The sequence below is a fragment of the Pseudonaja textilis genome, chromosome 5 (assembly GCF_049901715.1).
Source record: "Pseudonaja textilis isolate UNSWEBS1 chromosome 5, rPseTex1.2, whole genome shotgun sequence".
NCBI lineage: Eukaryota > Metazoa > Chordata > Lepidosauria > Squamata > Elapidae > Pseudonaja > Pseudonaja textilis.
Window position 1 is genome coordinate 56361027 of NC_141994.1, and position 24056 is coordinate 56385082.

The 24056-nt window shown below is 39.2% G+C and overlaps 1 protein-coding gene across 6 annotated transcripts in view; it reads left to right on the forward strand.

Moving 5' to 3' along the window:
* Positions 1–5455: 5455 nt before the first annotated feature.
* AGK (acylglycerol kinase) overlaps positions 5456–24056 on the forward strand; it is a 46154-nt gene continuing 27553 nt past the window's right edge. For 2 of the 6 annotated variants that reach the window (XM_087934974.1, XM_087934977.1), the window contains exons 1-6: positions 5631–6221; positions 8725–8899; positions 14988–15027; positions 15880–15959; positions 23297–23372; positions 23931–24023. In XM_087934974.1, the coding sequence (XP_087791100.1) occupies positions 8790–8899; positions 14988–15027; positions 15880–15959; positions 23297–23372; positions 23931–24023 (399 nt within the window). In that variant the 5' untranslated portion in view covers positions 5631–6221; positions 8725–8789. Of the gene's footprint in view, positions 6222–7680; positions 7991–8724; positions 8900–14987; positions 15028–15879; positions 15960–23296; positions 23373–23930; positions 24024–24056 lie in introns of those variants that run through there. The other 4 variants (XM_087934973.1, XM_087934976.1, XM_087934975.1 and 1 more) reach the window with 4 other exon arrangements.

The window sequence follows — 24056 nt, forward strand, 5'->3', positions numbered from 1 at the left end:
ATATCACCCCTAGTCCTTGTCTTTACAATGACAAACTTCTGAAAAGAAGTGATTAATCAGGTTGATGATCCAAGTCTAGATGGACAGTATTTCAACACTGTATTCATTCAAAATGTGGTTGGTTTCAGTTTGATTCCCCTGTGTAACATGCAGCAAATTGCATTTACCCAGACAGGCTTAGCATGTTCTATAAGTTCATCCATTATTTTCTGTAAATCAGTTTATAGTTTGATATGATATATGAGCTCGGTGATATATTATCTAAAATACCAAGATTAAAATAAACCATACCCAAATGAGTAATTGTGCATCTTTTATCAGCTGCAAGGCTGTATCACACTCAACATCTGGTATCTTGAGGATTATTATTCAAAAGTGGGTGGGTTTGAGGAAATGATTCAAGAATTTTAAGGGACAAGATAGGTGAATCTGTGCAAACCTCTATTTTATTTTATTTTTAAAGCGAAGGGTCTCTGTGTTTGGATTCATTGAATCGGGGAGATTCTGTGGGCCATTTTATTGTATCTTTGGTATGATGTGTGACATTGCAAGGCAATTTCATATATTCCTAATTTTCTTCTACTTTAATGACATATTTTCCCTCATCCCTTTTAGTCTATGGTTTCCATTTGGCACATGGAATGAAAAATGGCAGAAATAGCAATAACACTTAGACTTATATACTGCTTCACAGTGCTTGGATAGCCGTCTCTAAGCAATTTACAGAGTCATCATATTGTCCCCCAATAATCTGGGTCCTCATTTTACCAACCTTGGAAGGATGGAAGGCTGAGCCAATGGTAAAAGGAAGGCAATAAAGCAAATTTGATGACCTGCACTAGTCGCAGAGGAAGAAAAACAGGAAGAAAGGTAGAGATGTGTTTATTCTAGGGAAGGGAGGGGGAGAAGAAGTCTTCATATAAACAAACGGAATAGCAGCAGCTTACAGTGTTTCAAGAGGCTAGTCAAGGAGCAGAATTGGAAAGACAGTGTAGATAGCCCTCAGCTCTATAACAGTCTCTGATCTGGAGTGCCATCTTGTGGTACATTTCTTCTCCTCCCTAGCTGGCAGGTGTGTGGGGGGTGGCCTTCCACAAATCAAAAGGCCGTGGTTTTTCTCCATGAACTAAAATGTCAGAAGAAATTCATCTCTTACCCAAGCAGCCAATTGTTCCATTTAAAAGCAAGACTAACTATCCCCTTTTTAATTGGCAGATTAATCAACCAAAGCTTTAGCTGATTTAGCAAATTTAAATCAATGGTTCCAAGGCCGTGCATATACGGCTTCTCTACTCACCACATTTCTCTTTTTCCTCTCTCTTGCAGAAGAGGAAGAAATACTGGAGTCTTAAAAACTTCCATATTTTTCAAATTAATCTTTATAAATTATAATTCTTTTGCTGCTCGAATAACGATGTTGCTTTGCTATCTTTATTTTGGATATTTTTTCCCCTCATTGATTTTAGAGGGGTTTTTTTTCCCCTGTCAACTGCTGAACAAACAGGTATAAACGTTTAAAGCTATTTTTAGCTTTGGGATGTCATTATAATATTTTCAACATAATACTCAAAATGGTCTAAAATTAGGAAGAAGGGAAGAGGAGGAGGACGACAAATTTCTTCCATGCCTCAAAAAGACCTGTGCCAAATAGAATATATTTATTACCAGCTGGTTTATTATGGAACTTGAGGCAAAAGACACTCTGTGTGTGTGTGTGTGTGTGTGTGTGTGTGTGTGTGTGTGTGTGTGTAACATCTATATTTGCATAGAGATGTATGCAAATCAGTGTGCATTTAATCAGTATAGCAATTCATTTGATTGGATAATGGATCTACACGTTAATGAGGTCAGAATGGTGAGGGAATAGAAACAAGGGTAATAGCTTCAGGAATGAAGGTAGTAGATATATGTGTCCTGGCATGATGTTGCAAGATCTAATCTGAGTCCGTCACTGGAATGAAAGGTTTATTCTTCCAAGCTTTTGGGCTCATGATGGAACCCATTATCAGGGAATTTCAGGATGGGGTGCAGAGGTGGTATTAAGCAGGTTCTGACAAGTTCTCGAAAACAGGTACCAAAAATTTTGAGTAGTTCGGAGAACTGGCAAATACCACCTCTGACTGGAGATTTTACAGTCTCCATCCCCTGCCATGCCCACCAAACCATGCCCACAGAACCAGTAGTAAAAAAAATTGAATCCCACCACTGGTGGGTTGGTTGGTTTATGGGTTCTTATCAGTGGTGGGAATTCTATTTTTTTTACTACTGGTTCTGTGAGCATGGCTTGGTGGGCATGGCAGGGGAAGGATAGTGTAAAATCTTCAGTCAGAGATGGTATTTGCTGGTTCTCCGACTATTCAAAATTTCCACTAGTGGTTTTCCAGCACTGGTCAGAATCTGCTGAATACCACCTCTGATTCTTACACTGAAATTTTAATACAGAAAGCTGCACAGAATCATTGTGCGAGCTGGACAGCCAAATAAATGTTTTCAATAAATAAATAAATGATCAGAGTACTTGACCACAGCAAATACTGAATTAATGAAACCAGTCTTCTGTAAGCAGCTACATCTTCCTTGCTGAATTCTTCTACTTTATTTTGCTTTTCAAATTAGGCAAACATTTTCATTTGGGAGAAATTTTCCCAGCCAACAAGGGGGAAAGCTAGACACGTATAAAATCGATAGGAAAAAAACACAAGGGAAAACACCTGGGTATTGGGCCTTTCTGACAGAAGCAGAAATGAGATTTTTAACAATTATTTTCCATCTATTTAAAACTTCTGTCAAAGGGTAATGTAGCTATTCTCAGCAACTTCCAAAATGGATTTTCAAAAGATCAGCAAATGTGGGGTCATTCCTTTTGGCCTTTAAATAAAACAGCAACATAAAATCCAAAGGGGGTATTTTATTAATTCTCTCTTTTGTCTGGTCCCATGCTGCTTTGCTAATAGCTTCCACTGGATGTCTGAAACAAAACAATCCAAGAAGTAGAAAAGAGGTATTTGGTGCATATCAATAATGCAACATGTAAAGTATCCCTCTAAGATAACCAGATGTTTAGAATCAGGAAAATAATGGTTGGGGGTGGGGTAGGACCGTGGGAGGAAAGGATAAAGTATTTTCTTCAGAAGGGATTCCAGCATAAATGTATTAAGTCACCAGCCTGGATGAGTATTAAGAAAACAATTGTGCCAGCTGCTGAAGATTGGATGGTCTTCTCTTTTTTGAATGGGTACAACACATCTAAAGAACCCTTCATATTTTAGGATTTGGGTATCTAGGAGACAACCTTCTTCTGGTAGTTTCTGGCCATCTATTAAACCATTGGGATACAGGCCCCCCATGCCAACTCTATCCCAAATAGGGACTGCAGAATTGTTAAAAGGGAGGGTACTTTATTTTTTTTAATAAAACCATTTGTATAGTTTAATTTTTTTAATCTGCATAGTTTTAATATTTAATTAGTTTTCAAGTTCTCTTTTTATAATCTGGATGCTGCCCTGAGTTGCTTTATAGGAATGGGAAGCATAAAGATTAAATAAATAAATCTAAGAAGACCTATCTCTTTAGGGACTGTTATCTTCAGGGATTACAAGACAAACTTTCTCAGTCATGACCTCCCGTTCTTTGGAACTTAATTTTCTCCAGCATTAAATTGGTCCCCACTCTTTTGGTTTTTCAGAGTCATCAAACTATGGCTTTTCGAAAGAGTGCTGAAGTACAACTGTATGAGTTGATGGCCTTCCTAGTTGAGGACTTTTATACGATAGTACCAGAATCTCAGATATCAGGAGTTCAATTATTACAGTGGTTTATGGACTATTGTTTTCTTTTAACATTCTGTATCAGGAATGCAAACTATTCAAAATATTTTTAGATTGGCGTGGACAATCAGCCCTAATATATGCTGCAAATAACTGAGATATACTACTATTTTGGGAAGTCAGCTGTTGTTAATTGCTGGTTATGTTTTTGCACTAAAAAAAGAAATTTTATCCAAAGAAAACTTTCCAAGGATAATGCCCTTTATATGTGGAATTTTCTATAAACCAGATTTGAATAATCTGGGCAACACACTTTCATCAATAGAATTTAATTAAATGTTAGAAAATGGACAAAACAAAGGTTCTGAAAGAATTGTATGCGTATCTGTCTAGATTTTTTTTTTTTTTTGCATCATCTGCAAAAGGTCACTAAAAAGAAGATTTATGCACTAATCTATATCAAATGTTATGTTGGGCAATGCCATTTCAAACTAGAACTTAAGGAAGACTTCTACTTCTATAAAATTTGAGTGGGCTTAATTTATGGCATATTTGGGACCACCTTCTACTGCATAGTATGGTGGGATAGAATCCCATTATATCCTGGTGCTAGTTTTTGCTTTTAATCAGTGACAATTTTATAAGGTACCCCAAAAGCTTTAAGCAAAGATCTTGAATAAGCATTTTATGAATAATAAATGACCAAACGTGACATTTTATCAAAATGCCAGGTTGACTGCATCCATCAAAAATTCAAATTAGATGAAGATTATTGCTATGTATGAATTAAATATAAAGATGGCTTATAATTATAAATATGCCAATATAACCAAGCAGAATTATAAATAAGCTAATATAAAGAGAAATCTAGTTAAAACTATTCTGTTACACTATTATTGGTATATATGTTAATATTCCTTTTTGTTCTTTGATTTTCTTTAAATGATATGCCGACAATACATTGCATTCAAAATGTTTGTGTGTGTGTGTGTGTGTGTGTGTACGTACATGTATATGTATATATGTATGTATGTATGTATGTATATGTATATGTATATATATGTATGCGTATATACATATGTATATACATGTTTTCGTAGATTTTCATGGGTACAGGTATGCAGGTCTTGGCGTGTTCGGGTCTTTTTCCATGTAAGATTGAGAGTATCCTGGCTACGTTTCGACAAAGTCCCACTCGCCATCCTCAGGCTGGTGCTTTCAGCTTCGTGCTTGTGCAATACTTTCAATCTTACACAGGAAAAGACCTGAACACGCCAAGACCTGCATATATGTATGTGTACCTGCATATATGTACATGTATGTATGTGTACATACACACAAACCCCATTTTCTTGAAGAAACTATGGGGTACATAACTCATGCACCCCTTTATGTACTTCCTGCTCTTTTATCTGTGCCTCAGAACATAAGTCACTCGTTTGGGGTGATGAAAAGATTAAAACGGCTTAATAATGAAAACGCTGGATAACAACTATATGTAAGTATATATAATCAAAACGCTGGATAACAGATTTCTCTCTCTCTCTCCACATATACCCACCCACAGTAGGCAGATAATGGGATGGGCAGTTTATTATACATGTGATAATAAACAAACAAATAGGAAAAAGTCCGGAGGGAGGGAAGAACCTTATTAATTTACTTCTTCCCTTACGAAAATTACAGCCATTCCCAGAAGGGTCGTGCTCAACAAAACCGAGGAGATATGGAGCAGCGACCCAGCTCCGCTCCTTCCTTGCGCCCTTTCTACAACCAAAGATGACCTGGGGCCGCGCGGAACCAAGACGACACTCTTCAATGTTTCCCGGGAAGCAACACTAAGCGCAGCACCAGGAAGCGGGCAAAGAGAAGCAGAGCAGAAACTGGCAGCGGCGCCAGCGGGAAGGCAAAAAAAGCGAGACCCTTCCTAGCTCCGCCGCAAGCGGGCAGAGGCACCTTGCCCCGCCCCTAAAAAGCTGGAAGGTGGAGAGAGGTTAGCCGTGCATCGGGAGAGACCGAAGGTGATGCTGCGAGGCTCCTCATCTCAGGTGAGCCCCGCGCGGAGGAAGTCTCCGCCATCATCCGGCTTTTATTTAAGAATCGCCGCCCCGGCAACAAAAAGGATTCGAAATGGGTCCTGCGGGTTCTTCGCCATCACCGATTGGCTGTGGATCACCCGGTCAGCGCGTGGCCGTCTTCCGCCCGGAACCTCCTCGTGGGCTAAGATTACCAGATTCCAAAATCTTAAATATGATGCCCGCGCCGGTCAAGGTGGCGAACCCGCTGCAGCTGAAGCTTGCATATTGGAAAATGGTTTGCCTAGCTCAGGTTTCTACAAACTGAAAACTCAGATGAGCCATTTGAGAGTTAGTGTCCATGCAGCGCCTATTTCAGGAAGCACCTAGAGAATGTGGCCATCTCAAGATCAAACACTATAGATTATGTTAACACTTGGTGAGCCAAGATTTGTGTTTTTTAAAAAAAAGAACATGCAATATATGTCTCAGTCATCCAGGTCATGGTTGTCCCACCAAAGATGCTTTTTTTTCCAAGAGGCAACTAGACTTTTTTGTTTTTTTCTTGGAAGACACTTCGCTTCTCATCCAAGAAGCTTCTTCAGCTCTGATGAATGAGAAGCAAAACGTCTTTAAAAAAGCAAAACAAAGTCCATTTGCCTCTTGGAAAAGATACCTTTGAAGAAGAAATAGTAAAAGTTAGAATTAAAGGACTTGGAAGCAGTTAAGGCATCAAGCTAGGCTAGGAGCAGGAGACTGGTGTTTTAGGCCTGGCTTTGGCACAAGACCATCTGGACCATCTCGGCCCAGTCATTCTCTCAGCCCTAGGAAGAAGGCAATGGCAAGTCACTTGCCAGTATGTTGTCCTTTAAATATTGAACATGCAGAATACAGAATAACCAGTGGTGGGATTCAATTTTTTTTTATTACTGGTTCTGTGGGTGTGGCTTATTTGGTGGGCATGGCTTGGTGGTCATGTGACTGGGTAGGTGTGGCCAACTTGACATCACTCACATCCAGGGGTGCCTTGCCTGGCCGCCTCGCTTCAAAGAGATACAAATTCTCTCTATTCCTTCTCTAAGACAGCTTTAAAACTTGTGGGCTTCAACTCCCAGAATTCCTCCTCCAGTCATGTTAGCTCAGGAATTCTGGGAGTTGAGGTCCACAAGTCTTAAACTTGCCAAGTTTGAAGACCCCTGTTCTAGTCCAACCCCCTGCTCCAGCAGGAGATCTTATATCATCTGGAATCTGGATTATTTTGGTGCCTCTAACAGAGACGAAAATTGGCAGAGGAGTTTACTAGGACAAGGCTGCCATGCAAAGGAAGGCAGATAGTCCTTCACTTATGACCACAATTGAGCCCAAAATTTTGGTTGCTAAGCAACAGCATTGTTAAGTGAGTTTCACCACATTTTACACAATCCATGACATCTCCTGGGTCTAACAGTCATGTGCAGGCTAGGGAAGTAAATCTGAAGGCATGTGCAATGTTCTAATGTACAGACGTTATACTTAAATGTGTGGCAGAAAGTGGACTATGGGTGTGTTTTTCCAAACGCAGTGAGGTTGAATGTGCATAGTTTTAGAAGAGCTCTTTGTGTGGTTGTGTGTGTGTGTACATATACACAGTATATATAGAACATAATCTATCTTTTTGTGTGCCTATACATATACTATACTATGTAATACGTATGTACACATATGGCTTGTATACATAGGATTAAATAGTGTATTTTGGATGTTCAGTATTAGTAAATAAATAGAGAGGAAAATTGTATCTCTTTGAAGTGAGTAGAAGCCAGGCACCCCTTGACGTGAGTGATGTCAAGTTGGCCACGTCTACCCAGTCATGTGACCACCAAGCCACACCCACAGAACCGGTAGTAAAAAAAAATTGAATCCCACCACTGCAGATTTGAGGACTTCTAGTCCAACTCCTTGCTGGAGGAGGAGTTCTTATACCCTCCTGGACAAAAGACAGTCCAATCTCTTTAAAAACTTCCAGTGGACCCACAACTTAAGGAGCCAAGCTGTTCTACTGGTTAATTATTAACTAATTTGGCTGTACTCAAATGCTTGTTTTGGAGCATGAAAACAGCCATATCTCCATATAGCAGATTTTGAGTAATGAAGGAGGGTAAGAAAGACTTGAGTCAGTTGCTGAGGCTGCTGGTGAATATGATGAAATTGACCCTTCACTTCTTTGGGGTAACACATGCTTCATTCTACACGGTTTAAACATTGCATTAACACACAATGTTATTTGTTTAATTTTGGCTTTGTCTGATGAATAAAGCCCAGTCACTGTGGCTTGCAAAACATGTTTTCCAGTTAGTATGTGTAGGTACTGTGATTTACAAATTTAAAATAACAAAACAATCAACCTGGCAGTTTGTATAAGTTTCAACCCCAATCCAGTGGTTCAGCATTACTTCCCCTCCCCCAGTGATGCTATGAATAAGAGCTAAAAAATTATTGACTGATTAGGCTTACAGTTAGCCACAAAATTCTACTGCTCAGTTCTGTCTCTTCTATTCTTTCAGGTTGTGATTGTTCTTTCTACTTTTAACAAACATGAGTCTAGTAAGCAGTTGTCTGAGCACTTAAAATTGAAGATTATTCACTCTTACAAATCAAGGGACAAATTCCTGCTAGATTATTCACTCTTACAAACCAAGGGACAAATTCCTGCTAGCTACTTCAATGGTAAAAAAAATTGACAAGAAATGGAAACCAAGAACTGATGAAGCCAAGACAAGGCCTAGAAAACAATGGTTAGAATTGTTCTCAACCTGTCATACCTGCAAACAGAATTCACAGATCATTGCATACTATCTGCTGAAAAGGTTACATGGTTATACGTTGATTAACTAACTTCAAATATATTATCTAGTTATACATTGATTAACTAACTTCAAACATATTATCTTTCTTTTTTATAGTTTACCACACAAAGGTCTTTTTTCGTTTCGGAATTGTGTGCTACGTTATAGAATAAAAGCTTAACATGGCCAAGGTGATCACAATGCTTCAAACCCTCAGAAATCATTGGAAGAAGACTACAGTTGGGATCTGCCTGGTTACATGGGGAGGAAACTGGCTTTATGGAAAACATTGGTAATTATCATGGAAGCTTTCAATGATTGGACTGAATTAAAAATACCACTCAAGGCCAAACTAAAGTGGCAAAAGATCTATAGAATGTCACCTAGTTAGTTTTTGCTCTTTGTTATAACCAAGGAATGTTTTGAATCAGAGGAATGGGTAGATGAATGAGGAAGGAATGACCCTCCAAGCTAATTTTTTCACTCCACCTTACGAAGCTAACTGGATTTGATAGCTTTTCTAAATATCATAAGAAAGCAGATCAGGGAATTTTAAAGACTTTGGAGAGTTTGTGTGTATATAATCTCAGAATCCGTGTATAAAATTATGAATAGTTTAAGCAATAGGGTCAGCAAGAGATTGAACTTCCATTTTATGTATCTGCGAGAGAAACATCTTTGGGTAAGTTTTATGAACTAAATTCATATTTTTTCCTTAGGAATCAGGAGGGGAAATTATTATGAGGAAAGAAAATGCATTTTAGATTAAAACATAATAAATTAGCTTTATTTAAGATCAGAATTAAATGATGAATATAGGTAGTCCTCAGCTTACAACTTACAACAGTTCATTTCGTGACTGAAGTCACAATGGCATTGAAAAAAACAATTTATGACCATTTTTCATACTTATTGCATTGTATCCCTGTAGTCACGTGATCAAAATTCAGATGCTTGGCCTCTGACTCATATTTATGATGCTTACAGTTGTCCCAGGGTCACATGATCACCTTTTGTGATCTTTTCAATAGGGAAGCCAGATTCACTTAATAACTCTCTTCCTAACTTAACAACTTCAGGGATTCTCTTAATAACTGTGGCAAGAAAGGTCATAAAATGTTTTACTTAGCAACATAAATTTTGGGGTGAACTGTGGTTGTAAGTTGGGGACTACCTGTAATTTGAAGGGTGCAATATTTATTTAGTTATACTAATTTAAAGGGAATCTCTAGAACCATGTACTGTAATTCAGTGTATTATCTGCCACTAAAATATTTACATGTGATCATAGTCCTTTCAAACAAAGTTATATCCCATTGACCTTAGAATGAGCTGGAAGGGACTTCGGAGGTTTCCAGTATTCATTAAAGGCCAACTTCTTAACACTGCCCTCCATTAGTTGGTTGCCTGAACTGCTTTTACACTTAGGCAATTTCTTTTAACATCCACCCCAAATATGCCTTCTCTCATGGAATATGTGAATGATCTTGGGAAACACGGAGAAGAGATACTGTCTACGAAACAACTAGACAAGATGGAGAAATCCCAAAAGGCTTAACTATCAAAGAAAAAAAGTTGGGAAGGACCCACCCTACTTGATCAAGTAGGTTTGTGTCTTCAGACTTGCAGGATTCTGTTAATGTAGCCTTACTATAAAATAGAATTAGCTTATCTTGTTTTCTGTCTTGTTTTAACTGGAAGATTTGACATCAATCTTGCAAATCTGAAGGTACAGATTTCGTACTGTCACTTTTAACTGTATGATCAATTAGGATGGGTTCTTTCTAAGTTTCTTTCTCTGACCATTAATCCCTTGGGGTCTCCTCCCTCTTCTCTGATTTTTTCCTAGGCAGCATCTCTTCCGTTCATTCCCCAAGGTCATCCACATGTTCCAGTACATCTTCCAAATAATTTAAACCATTAAATTAGCAATAGCACTTAGACTTAAATATACCGCTACACAGTGCTGTACAGCCCTCTTTAAGCGGTTTGCAGAGTCAGCATATTGCCCCAACAATCTGGGTCCTCATTTTACCGACCTCAGACAGATGGAAAGCTGAGTCAACCTTAAGCTGGTGAGAATCGAACTGCGAGCTGCCAGCAGTCAGCTGAAGTAGCTTGCAGTTCTGCATTCTAACCACCGCGCCACCATGACTTTTCCGTATCTTATGCTCTGGGATGATAGAGAACACATCACAAGCTTTATCTATGTGATATCACTTCAGACATTTGAAGCATACTGTAGTATCCCCAGGCTAAACAAGCCCTGTTCCCTCAATCTGTCCTCACAGGACTTAGCTTAAATATTGCATTATTCCTAATACAATAATACAGGAATAGGCTGTATGGTGTTCAAGGAACACCAGTCTCACCATCTCATTTTAAAATAGTTTTAATATTTTAACAAGAGGCAGGCATGCTGCAAAGGCCTTTATGCATCATTGTCTTTACTTATAAGAAAGTCTTATTGGTTCTGGTAGATAGCTATATAGCTCACTGTTTTTTTTTTTTTTTTTTTTTTAATAAGGGAGGGATTGAGAAGCTGTTGCTAGTGCTAATCTATATTCTATACCGTCTCTTCTGAACAGCTGTCATGAATAGGTTTCCCAAAGCAATGACAGCCAAGTCAAACAATGGGAAATCCAATTTGCAAATGAAATAAGGTATACTGTCCTTCACCCCATCAAAAAGCAACCCTAATTGAAGTCTTGATTATGCCGTAGGATAAAATAGATGGAAGACTGAGTCAACTTTGAGCCGGTGAGGATTGAACAGCTGGCAGAATTAACATGCAATACTGCATTCTAACCATCGTGCCACCAATTCATGTTAAGAAAAAATATTCCCTCTATGTTTTGCTATCAGAGTAGCAGTTGGGAGGGGGTTTCCTCCATTCTAACCTCCCTCTTTCTCCTTGTTATATTTCTTTACCTTGGTACAGGTAGGGAACTTGAACTACAATTGAGTCTGGAATTTTAGTCATAAATCATTGCAATCATTAAAAAACATGCCCTTATGACCAGTTTGCTCAATGACCAGAGCCTGGATCTCCCAGTTGTGGTTGTTAAGTGGCTATATGGCTTGTTAAGTGGACACAGCAAAAGAGTTACCTGCCAAAGAAAATACTGGATGGTGCACGGAAGGGAACTTGTGTGCTGGGCTGGAGAAAAATTCAAATCCCAAAGAAAAGGCCTTCTCTTCCCATCCACATCAGGAAGGGACCACAGTTCTAGTTTGGAGAAAGTAAGGTTTTTATTTTTAGGATCCAAGCTTTCTTTTTTTGGTCTGCTGCAGGAGTTCACCTCCCTTCTGTACATTAACCTTTTAACCCTTCCAATCCATTTCTGTTCTAGAGCCTGGATTTTAAATAGTATTTGATAAAACGCCTTCAATTAATCAAAAGTATAACGTGTCCCTGTTTCTGAACATGGAGGACATATTTCTCCAAACACTAAGAGGAATTCTAAAACCTCTAAGGAATCCTTTGATAAATATTCCAATTAGGGGTAATTGGAGTAATTTATTTTTTGATACATTCTCTTGCTAAGGAAGCTTGTTTTTGTTTGCCCCATTATTTTCACTAAAGGTTTCACATTAAGTGTTTCTCTTGTTGCTTACTTTGAATTTCTCCTGATTGTTTTTGAATTGTAAATCAATGTTCTTACACTGGAAAGGTTACTATGACAGTAACTGACTTGGTTTTAATAAAAAGTTGCTTGATTGAACTAATTTTGAGTGGTGCCAAAGAATATCCTAGGACAGTGGTGGCTAACCTTTTTGGGCTTCTGTGCCAAAAATTGTGCGCATATTTGCACGCTCACGCTTGCATGCCAGCACCCAGAGGGCAATGTGCCCCCCCCCACGTCCCCACGCATGCTTATGCAATCCTCCCTACTCCCCACCACCCCCTTACCTGCACTGCGCCTCACAGCTGATTTTGGCAGGTTTGAGACCTTTTCAGCCTCCCAAAGGCTTAAGAAAGGCTTCTGCAGGCTTTGCAGGCCTAAAACTAGGCCCGTTTTGTCACTTCCGGTATTTTCGGAAAAAACAGGAGGTGATGAAACAGGGCTAGTTTTTGGCCTGCAAAGCCTGCAAAAACCTTCCTCAAGCCTCCGGGAGGCAAAAAAAGGCCTCAAACCTGCCGAAAAACAGCTTTGAGGCACACACATGCGCAGTGAAGTAAGTTTGCCTGCAGCTCGTGTGCCAGCACAAATGGCTCTGCTAGATTCACCATCACAGGACTAGGGAGGGGAAATGCAAAGTAAGTTGCAAACAATATAAGGCATCTTTTTTTAATTAAAGTTTCTTATTTTTTATATTTACAACAAATCCATCTTTCATTTAAACAGTATGTCAACTGGATACATATATCTTGTGCTAACTATTATAATTAATATATTTTCCTTACCAAAATAACAGTAATCACTTTTTCTTTATATGCCATTATCATTTACATACTTTATCTTTATGACAATCTTAACTTATTTCTCTATATATTCATCTACTCAATTTTAATATAATCATGGTTGCTTGGCTTGAAGCATTTACCAGGCCGTGACCTATTTGGAACCGGGCCACATGAATGGCGGGCCAGTGCGCACGCACATGCCTGCAGCTCAGTTTGCACGAGAGGTGGGCTGGTATGTATGCACATGTGTGCGCCAGTCGATTACTTGCATGGCCTGGTTCCCATCTGCCCCACCCCACTCCCCAGCCAGACTGCCAAGCGCGAAAATTGGGGACCACTGTTTTAAAAGGAGCAAAGCCTTTTGATCTATGTGTCCCTGACTTCAATTTTTGCAAAACATACTTAGGAACCATTTGGACTTCTACCTACTGGCTTTCATCCTTCTTCAGACTCAGAGCATCCTAACACACTTAAACGTTTGATATTGTCATCTCGCTTCACCTACATATCATTTTAAGGAATCCCTACAGCATTTGGAGGTTAAGATTGGTGAAATCAAATGAAGACCCAGATTATTTGGGGGCAATATGCTGACTCTGTAAGCCACTTAGAGTGGGCTGTAAAGCACCATGAAGCAGTATATAAGTCCAAGTGCTATTGCTATTTGGAAGCATTGATTAAAATTATAGAGGTGATTTACAGCAACCAAGGCTTGGTAGGTGTTGTATGTCAATATCGAATTGGAGTTACTGGATTGTTGTTTTATTTTTTTCTGATAAAGTTATGTTAACACGTTTGAGTAATCTTGTAAGAACTCTAAACCGCTTAGAATGGGCTGTAAAGCACTATAAAGCGGTATGTAAGTCTAAGTGCTATTGCTATTGTCAAAGATTTTTCCTTTATTTTATCCCTGTATATGATTCATTTTGAAATTGTATGATGTCATTAACAACATAGTTGTGTTATAATGTTGCAGTGTTTCCATTTTCTATCTCTTAATTTTTCTGTGCTGCACCAATTATTTTTCTATCCAAAACCATGGGGATAGAAAAATAATTATTGTTGTAGCACAATAAAATTATAACAAAAATATTTTTAAAAAGAAAGAAGCAAATTTCCATTCGTTTGTTTATTAAATTTACTGTCTAATTATCACTGCAGCATCTGCAAATGGGGAAGTAAAGAAAACATGCCTTAAGATAGACAAAGTAAATTCCATTTTATCAACCTCTACAAAATCGGGATGCTTTGGCTGAAGCGTGGAACACACTAAATCTTTAAATTTGGCTCACTGCCCAACCCCCGAGTATGCCCTCCCTCCACACCATTTTAGGCATGAAACTTCTTAATGAAAGCAAATGTATGCTAATCTCTTGAATCTCTTTGGCAAATGTTAGGAGAAGTAGAGAGAGTTAGCATATGCCGAAATTCAGTAATTGCAACTCAGGGTGCCTAGTGTGCTGTTTTGGGTATATATGTGCAGGTTGAAGGAAGCGGGGTAGAGATGGGGGCGGGAAAGAGGGACAGTGGTTAGATGTGATCCATCATCAGCTATTGTGTCAGAGTAAAAAAAGCCAAATTTTCTGGCCCACTATGCAGTTTCTGGAGAAGGGTTTTTTTTTTAAAAAAAAAAATCCATACTATTTATTTATATAATGGAGAATTTAGTTACTTTGATCAGTGCTGTGGGTAAAACATTAATCTATCATGTACACTAGTACAAGGGTCACATATGCTTGTTCTGAATAAATATCTACTTAAAGAAATTAATAACACATGTAATGTCATCTAAAATTACGACTGTGGAAATAGTATGCACTCCTAATCCGCAGTCCCTTTGAAAAGTTTTGACTTAATATTTATGTCTGCCAAAGCAGAAATATTTTTTTAAATGCATACATATATCTCCCTTCTCTAAATTTAGCTTATTTAATATTCATTTTTTGTCTTTTCTCCTCTTCCCCTGTTATAGTGATAACCTGCTAAGGAGAGCTGCATGCCAAGAAGCCCAGGTAATACCATTTAACATGATCAAATTAGATTAAAATCCCCTCCTTATCTCACTTGTGCAGGATTCTCCCAAGGGGTCTGTTCTACGTGAGTAGCCTGTCAACAAGAATGTCAGCATTCAGTTGCCCAAATACTACAGATACTGCTTTCTTCTTCTTCCAAAGCTTAGGCATTGCACCTAATTATGCCTCAAATTCTGCAAAGTATAAAATCAGTGGTGAATAGCTTCCAGGTATTTATGATAATTGAGGAGGATATTTCTTCATAGGCATTAGCGGGAATTGATATTTCTTAGACTGTTGGTACTCAGTACTGTTGGCAGTACTTTCTTTATTAAAGAAAAAAATCTGCACCTTTATTATTATAAAAATAGTTGTGCTTTAGAGTTGTCCTTTGTTCTCCTGTCAGTTTCACCGATAGTTGGAGATGAATCTAAGTAACACTAGTTGGATTTGGGGTAATGGAGAAAGAGAGGTAACCACTATGAGTTTGTTACATTTCTAGATGTAGAATTCTCTGTAGCAGGGCCTGACTTTCGAAAAAGGTTCCCCTCCCAAATCCAGTTGGTACAATGAGATCCCTCACTTCATTGTGCTTGCCAATAGGATGGGATGGGATGGATTAGAATAGAATAGAAACTTTATTGTCACTTTAAATATACACTAATCAGAATATATTAAGATGAAATTTTGTTGCATTCAGCTCTCAAAAGATAAGCATTATGCATATACCCACACATATATGACACAAAGAAACATCATAGTCTTTTAACTCTTTGGTATTGTTTTTGGTATCCAAATGAAAAATACTAATTATTCTTAAACAGTAAACTCTTGCTTTCTATTTATTATTAGGTATGGGGCAACCAAATTATTCCTTCCAATATGCAGATAAAGAAAGCAACAGTATTTCTCAACCCTGCAGCTTGCAAAGGGTAAGGTCCTTTATGTTGTTGGTTTTCCTAATTTTTAAACCATAGGATGAATGATTGAGGAATTAGGTATGTCTAATGTTACAAAGTGAAGTTCTAGGGGTGATACGATAGCGGTCCAGTAGTATTTGAGTGGCTGTCATGGAGAAGAGGGGTTTGACCTATTCTCCAAAGGACATGAAGGCAGGACAAGAAGTAATGGGTAGAAGAGTATCAAAGAGAGTTCCAACCTAGAACTAAAGAGGAATTTCTTGCTCTTCCTATTGAGAGCAATTAATCAGTGGAACAACTTGCTTCCAGAAGTTTGGTGCTCCATCACTGGAGGTTTTCAACAAGAGACCTGACAGCCATTTATCTGGAATGGGATAGGGTCTTGACCAGGGGGTTGGGCACTAGATCTCCCAGGTCCCTTCTGACTGCATTATTCCATGTTCTACCTTTGGGCTGTGATCATGAGTGAGAATAGCAAGTGAACTGCCTGTGACTTACTTAGACAAGCTTCCTATATCGTGTAATCCAAGCCAACTTGGCTTGTTCCAGAGTCTTTTTTTATTTTGCATGACGCAAAAAGTGTGGGTACACAACTCCAGAGAGCTGATTTGTTATGATTATTGGATAACTAAGACTTAAACATAACATGTAATATGCAAAGGTCATCATACTCCGACTTACCATTCCATTCGAAATGGGTATGCTACAAATATTCAGTCCATTTTCTTAACTACTTCCAAAGACCCCTTTGTGTAAAAACTGATTGTTCTTCCTGGGATTGTAATTATTTTAGTACGTTGCTGGAAATGTTGCCTTTTTTTCCTGTTATATTTTTCACACATTTTGTCTGGGTGGGGAAGAAACCGCAATTCACCTAATGATGGCGAACCTATAGCACGCGTGCTAGAGTGGCACGCAGAGCCCCCTCTGCCATGCATGCATGCGTGTGCCTCCTGCCAGCCAGCTGATCTCTGCTGCACATGCGTGTGGGCGAGGCACATGTGTGTGGGGTTGTGTGGGTATGGGGGAGGCACGTGTGTGGGGTTGTGTGTGTATGGGGCAGGGTGCATGGCACATGCATATGTGCATTGAATTTTGGGGGTGCATGCGTGTGCTTTGGGCACTTGGTTACAAAAAGGTTAGCCATCATTGACCTAAGAGGTCATTTGAAGAAGGAGCCACCATTGGCCCACTGATGCCATAGTAGCTGCTTACATACCGTCCCATCCCTGGCAGCAGTTCATCTCTGGCCCAGCGGCACTCATGTTATGCTACAACAGCCACTTGCCTACTCATTAGCTTGCTTGCACCAGGGACTCACAAGATCTTACTAGCTTCTCCACTGACTTTGTTTCTTGGAGGCCAGCAGGGTTGGGGGGTCCTCACTTAATGACCCCAGTAATTGCTTAACAGCACAGTGGGGATGGCTGGGATTTGCTGTTGCTAAGCAATATGGTCACATGACATTGCACTTTGCTTTAGAGATGGAAATTTCAGGCCCAGTAACCACTGTTCACCAAGCATTACCTGTAGAAGATTATGCAAAGCAATACATAGCAATTGAATTGATAGGGCTTGGATAGCTCTTCTGATTTCCTAGCTTTTAAAATATTGTGATATTTATTTGTGATTACCAAGGGAAAACCATCTACTGCATTCTACAGAATTATTCCTTCATTGTGTGAACCCAAATAAAATTTGAAGCAACATAGCCAGGCACAGAATTCAAAACCATACTTATCATGTTCTGAGGTTGTGCAAACTCATACAAAACAGGTTTTTTTACTCTGGGCTCATATTTCCTTGACCATCACCGCTCAGGCTTCTATTTCAGTCTACATTTTGCCAGTTTTCTTTGTTTTCCTTCATGTGTAAAAAGAAGATAAATTGACTGATTGCCTTTATATCCCTCCTTTTCTCTGAAACTATAAGGTATTTCTGGTGCCTGTGCTAATTTCATCCACAGAACAATAGCTCTACTGCATGGGTGTCAAACTCGCCATGTCACATTGCTGTTACGTGATGTCTTCGTAGAGCTGGGGTGGGCGTCGCCTGCAATGTGACACATGCACCGCAGGCGACCAGTTTGACACTCCTACTCTATGGAAAGGATAGGATAGTATAGTATAGTATAGGATAGGATAGGATAGAATAGAATAGAATAGAATAGAAGAGAATAGAAGAGAATAGAATAGAATAACAGAGTTGGAAGGGACCTAGGAGGTCTTCTAGTCCAACCCTCTGCTTAGGCAGGAAACCCTATACCACTTCAGAGAAATGGTTTTCCAACATCTTTTTAAAAACTTCCAGTGTTGAAGCATTCACAACTTCTGGAGGCAAGTTGTTCCACTGATTCATTGTTCTAACTGTCAGGAAATTTCTCCATAGTTCTAAGTTGCTTCTCTCCTTGATTAGTTTCCACCCATTGCTTCTTGTCCTACCCTCAGGTGCTTTGGAGAATAGATTGACTTCCTCTTCTTTGTGGCAGCCCCTAAGATATTGGAAGAGTGCTATCATGTCTCCCCTAATCCTTCTTTTCATCAAACTAGACATACCCAGTTCCAGAACTGTTCTTCATATGTTTTAGCCTCCAGTCCCCTAATCATCTTCGTTGCTCTTCTCTGCACTCTTTCTAGAGTCTCAACATCTTTTTTACATCATAAATGAGTTAGGTTGAGAGATAGTGATTGGCCTAAAGGCATCCTGGGAGCTCTGAAATCAAGCAACTGGTAGTACTGGTAGTAATCTTGGATCAGCAGGTTATCAATTTACTTTATTGGCTCTGTATAAAATTAAATGCCCACATAATCCATGTTGTCGTTAAGACGATCATTGGAAAAGATGTAAAAAGTAGGATTTAAAAGTAAATAGGTTGATTGAAAAATATTTCTGAAGTCAAAACATGCCTGGTTTATTCATGGGTTTTCACTACAGAGCCTCCTGGATATTTTTGGTTTCTTTTTCTTTTTTCATATAATTAAATCATTTCTAAACAAATTACCATTGTCTAACATTCATTTCGGGCTCTGAATGGAATAATATTCTTGGAAACCATATAACTTTTGGTTTTTTTTGCTGCAGCAGGATAACCAAAAATAAATCATATAAATGCAATAGCAAAACAATCAAAAATAGATTATGTAAATGCAGTACCAGAATTACAAAAATAAATTATGCAAATGCAATCGCTCTAAAACATTTCTATTCCCTAAACCTAAGAATCTCTCATTCATATAAAGTGGCTATTTCTATGCAAGTGGGTTTGAAGAAAGATAATATAGTCTCTTAGCAGCTGAATAACATCCAAGAAAAATAACATTACATTCAAGTCTTCTTTTCTATATTTTTCAGTTGTTGTTTCCCAGCTTTTAAAAACTTTCCAGAAAGCCTTTGTCTCTCTTAATTATAAGTATTCCATGAATCCATTGTATAATACTGCAGGCAACTATGTTGCCATCTTCTTCCTGATTGATTCTCTGTTTTGGTTCATGAGCTGTCTGCATGCAACTTAGCTCTCTCCTTCAGATGATAAGTGTTCTGAGAATCAATCCATATATTACATGAAGGTTTGTGGTACCTTGGATACTTTTTTTCCTGACATAATGGTACTTCTGGAATGCCCTTTCTTATCTAACAAGTCTGCAAGAACTTTCCAAAGTTGTGACTATTTTTTTCCTTTAGTTTTTTTTTCTCTTCGGTTAGCCTTATTTAGTCTTGCATTTCCTACGGTTGCCCAGCACAAATTCAGTACATTAACTTAAGCATAATAAACACATAATATGATTTTGTGAATCACGTATAAAGATATTGGATCTGTGCAGAAACCACATCAGAATAATTTCTAGCTGAGTCTTTGGCCAGAAGCCTATCCCATTACACGCAAGTGTAGGTTCTCTTTCCACTAACTTCCTTTTTACTTGCTGCAAGCATTTGCACCACTGGGAATCAGAACTAGCTGAATTTCTCTTCCCATCTTTTTTCTTCTTCAGCATCTTCCGTTCCTCTTTTGTAGTCTACTTTTCTGCCCTGGAGATTCAGTTGGCTGTGACAATGCCTCTCCATCAATTGTGTCTAGTAGCTATTAATGTTTTCTGTGGGAAAATATGTTTCCTGGTTCCCTCACCTTCCTGCTAATAAAAAAGATCAAAAGCTGGTGTTCCGCAATGAGTTAGTTTGCTTCCCAAAACAAATCAACCCAGCAAGTACATAAGTGATTATACTGTCACTTTTATTGCAGGTTCTGTAGCTTTACACAGAGAAACCTGAGATCTCGCCCAGAAAGTCTGAAAAAGTATTCAAGATCTTCCCCTTGATAAGGAAAGATACCCTAGATTATGTAAAATATGAAGATAATGGCTTCCTGCATGGGAGAGTACCATAGTCAGTATCCAAGATCTTTGTCCCAATGTTACTGTCTGTTTGTACTAGCAGAAGAAAGAAAGGAAGGAAGGAAGGAAGGAAGGAAGGAAGGAAGGAAGGAAGGAAGGAAGGAAGGAAAGGAAGGAAGGAAAGGAAAGAAAGAAAGAAAGAAAGAAAGAAAGAATGAAAGAAAGAAAGAAAGAAAGAAAGAAAGAGGGAGGGAAGGAAAGAAGAAAGGAAGAGGAGGGAGGGAGGGAGGAAGGAAGGAAGGAAGGAAATGCCTGCACATTGCTCTGCCATGAAATCCTAAAGGGGGATGAGGACCAAACTCAGAAAATTTGGCCATTGGTAGATTTTGGAACTGGCAAGGATGCAGGATTTCTGTAATTTGCTTCTAGCTCTTTGCTATATGGAAGCTGTTCATGTTTTTGAGTCAGAACTATATAGATAAAGGCATCTCATCTCACATTTCAAAAGTTTGCTAACAGGTTAAATAAATCTGAATCACTGCAGTTATTAAGTGAATCATATGGTCAGGTATAGGGACCCATTAAGCAAATCTGGTTTTCCCCATTGACTTTACTTGTTGGAAGCTACCTGGCAAGATTGCAAATGGCCATCCTGGGATCGACCCCCAGGAACTGCAGACATCACAAATGCATGCTGGTTGCCAAGTATTCAAATTTTGGTGACGTGACTGTGGAGATGCTGCAGTGGTCATAAGTGCGTGGACTAGTCATAAGTCATTTTTTTTCAGTGCCATTGTAACTTTGAATGACCATTAAATGAATGGACGTAAGACAAGAACTACCTCCAAAAGGCTTTAATGGGGTATCTGTGCAGGAGCAACCTATTCCTGATTAGGATAAGATTAGATAAAATGATAAGAGGTTAGTTAGTTAGTTATTTTTTGCATTTCTGAATTGCCCGTCTCCCTCAAAGAGGGACTGATCCTATCAGAAAGATTTTTATTAGGACACCAATTCTGGTCTTCATTGCCTTTTTCTAATATGTCCAGTTTTTGCATTTGGTAACTAAAATGTGCCAAAATCCTTCCCAACCAATTAGTTAAAAGACAATGACAACGGGGAGATCTCTAAATTTTGTTCTTGCTGTGGCTCGCCAGCGGCTAGTGGAGCTGGCAGCAGAGTCGGACAGTGAGGAGGCTGGGGAGCAGCTGGAGACTGTTCCCAGCTTGCCCTGGTCCCATCTCTGCCTCTGACACAGAGCCCTCATCCAAGCCTTCCTCAGCCTCTAGGACCGGCCCGTGTTCCTCCCCAACCTCTTCACTCCGCTAGCAGCCAGTGGGCCACAACAGTTCTGAAGCTTCAGCAAAATCTTAACAAGCTCACAACATCACGTGACATATAGCGACTTCCCCCCCCCCTTTGTTAACCCAGGTGTGACAGCTGACTTAGGAAAACTGAAAATTTAACCTGACTTCTTAAGAATAGGAGAGACATCTCACATCATCATCTTTAAGAGCATCTACTCTTCACTTTAAACTAACGAAAAGTAATGGAGTAACACAGAGAGGGTATTGTTTTAGGACTAGGAAGACCCACATTCAAATCCTGGCTTACAGAGGAAGAATATAGAATAACTAGGCATTCAGTGTATTTGTCTACCTTCTCTCCCATCAGGAAGTTTACTAGGATAAAAGTGGGTGGGCTGTTGGGGAGAGGAAGTGAAGGACCAGATAAGGTGTCCTAAGACACACTTTCATTCCATTCAACCCCCTCCAGCTTTCTTGACAAGATTTTTCTTAAGTGGTTCGCTCTTGCCACCTTCCTAGGTCTGAGAGAAAATGACTAGTCCAAGGTCACCTAGCTGGCTTTGTGCCTAAGACAGCACTAAAACTCACAATCTCCCTGTTTCAAACTTGATGCCTTAATTCAGGGGTGTCAAACTCAAGGCTTAGATCTGGCCTGCGGGGCTGCCCTGGAAACAGCGAAGGACTGGCCCACGGTGCCTCTGCCAGCGAAAACGGAGCACCATTTTCGCCGTCAGAGGGCTGCAGGAGCCATCATGGCTGAAAGTGGGGCTTGTGGAAGGCCCGTGCAGCCCTCTGGATTCTGTTTTCCCTGGCAGGGGGCTAGCAAAACAAACTAAAAAGAAAACAAAAGGAGACATGTTTCCCTTTCTGCATTTGAGCATCCAAGAAGGGACAGGAAAGGAGAAAGAGAAGGAGGAAGACAAAGAAAAAGAAGGAAAGAGGAGAAGGAGAATGAAGGGGGAAGGATAAAGAAGAAAGAAGGGGAGGAAGGGAAGGAAGGAAGGAAGGAACTAAGGAAGGAACGAAGGAAGGAAGGAGAAAGATTATAATGAGAGGGAAGGTCTGAGGGGAGTCATACCTTAGCACTTGGCCACCACAGGTGCCCCTGACACAAGTGACGTCTACCTGGCCCCCCAAGGTCAAACACAGCCCTGATGCGGCCCTCAATGAAATCAAGTTTGACATCCCTGCCTTAACTATTACATAAAACTGATTCTCTGAGATACTCTTAGGACAGCATAAAAGCATAATTTAATTAATAAAGTATATTATCTATGGTTTGATGTCATCATTGCCTGATATATTTATTTGTTAATCTCCTTTCCCACAGATTTGTTTTTATAGATGAGAGATGTGAATTACAGGCATTTTAGAGCTATAGACAGATGACTCATTTGACATATAAAGAGAAATATCAAATAGCCACTGAGTTTAATTGATAAAACAAGACTGGTTCCCTTAGATCAGAGGTCTCCAAACTTGGCAACTTTAAGACTTGTGGGAGTTGAAGTCCACAAGTCTTAAAGTTGCCAAGTTTGAGGACCCTTGCCTTAGATGATGGCTTCTGTTTGGTTTCCTTGGGTGCTAGATTTTGCTAGGGACATATTGCATATCTTGATTTGTTGTTGTTGTTGTTATGAATTTGACCTTTCTGCTCTAACACAACTGATTTGAACAAAAACCTTATGAATTGTCTGCACTTTTTCCTTTCTAGCAAAGCCAGGACCCTTTTTGAAAAGAATGCAGCCCCAATTCTCCACTTATCTGGTCTGGATGTGACTGTGGTGAAGGTAAAGACTAACAAGAGTTTTGCAGAGTCTCTTTCTGGGGGGTGGACGGGTGGGGAATCCTCTTTTGGTATATTTTAGCCACAACCCAGGTTTTCCTAGGGAAAAAAAGAAAATAAACCCTAGTTGATAATTGCAATTTTTTTTAAAAAAAACCTATATCTTTTTAAAAGAAATAGCTAAGTCTTTAATTTTCAATTAAAGTATGTGAAGGATAGACATAATATAGTAATTTGGAGTATCAGCTATTTATCCCAGCATGCAGGCAGAAGTGTTGGTGATTCTGCTTTAAGAATCAAAATTAAAAAAAACCCCAAACTGCTAAGAAATATTTGAGATTGTTTAAGAATGGTATTTTGCCTCTTTCAGAATATATTCATTTGGAAGGCTTGAGTTTGGTGTTGCGGTTGTTAAAAATGAAAGGGTGGGGAAACTTGCAATTGTTAAGCTGTGCTGAGCTAGTATCGTGAAGGTTATATGAAGAATATATTACACGGTTTTTCATTTGATGCAGGAGAGTGTTAAATGCAATGTGTTTCTGTGACCTTTTTTGCAATTCAGACAGATTATGAAGGGCAAGCAAAGAAGTTGTTGGAACTGATGGAAAACACTGACATGATCATCATTGCAGGGGGAGATGGAACAGTGCAAGAGGTACTATAAGAATTTTTCTACCCATCTTTTCTC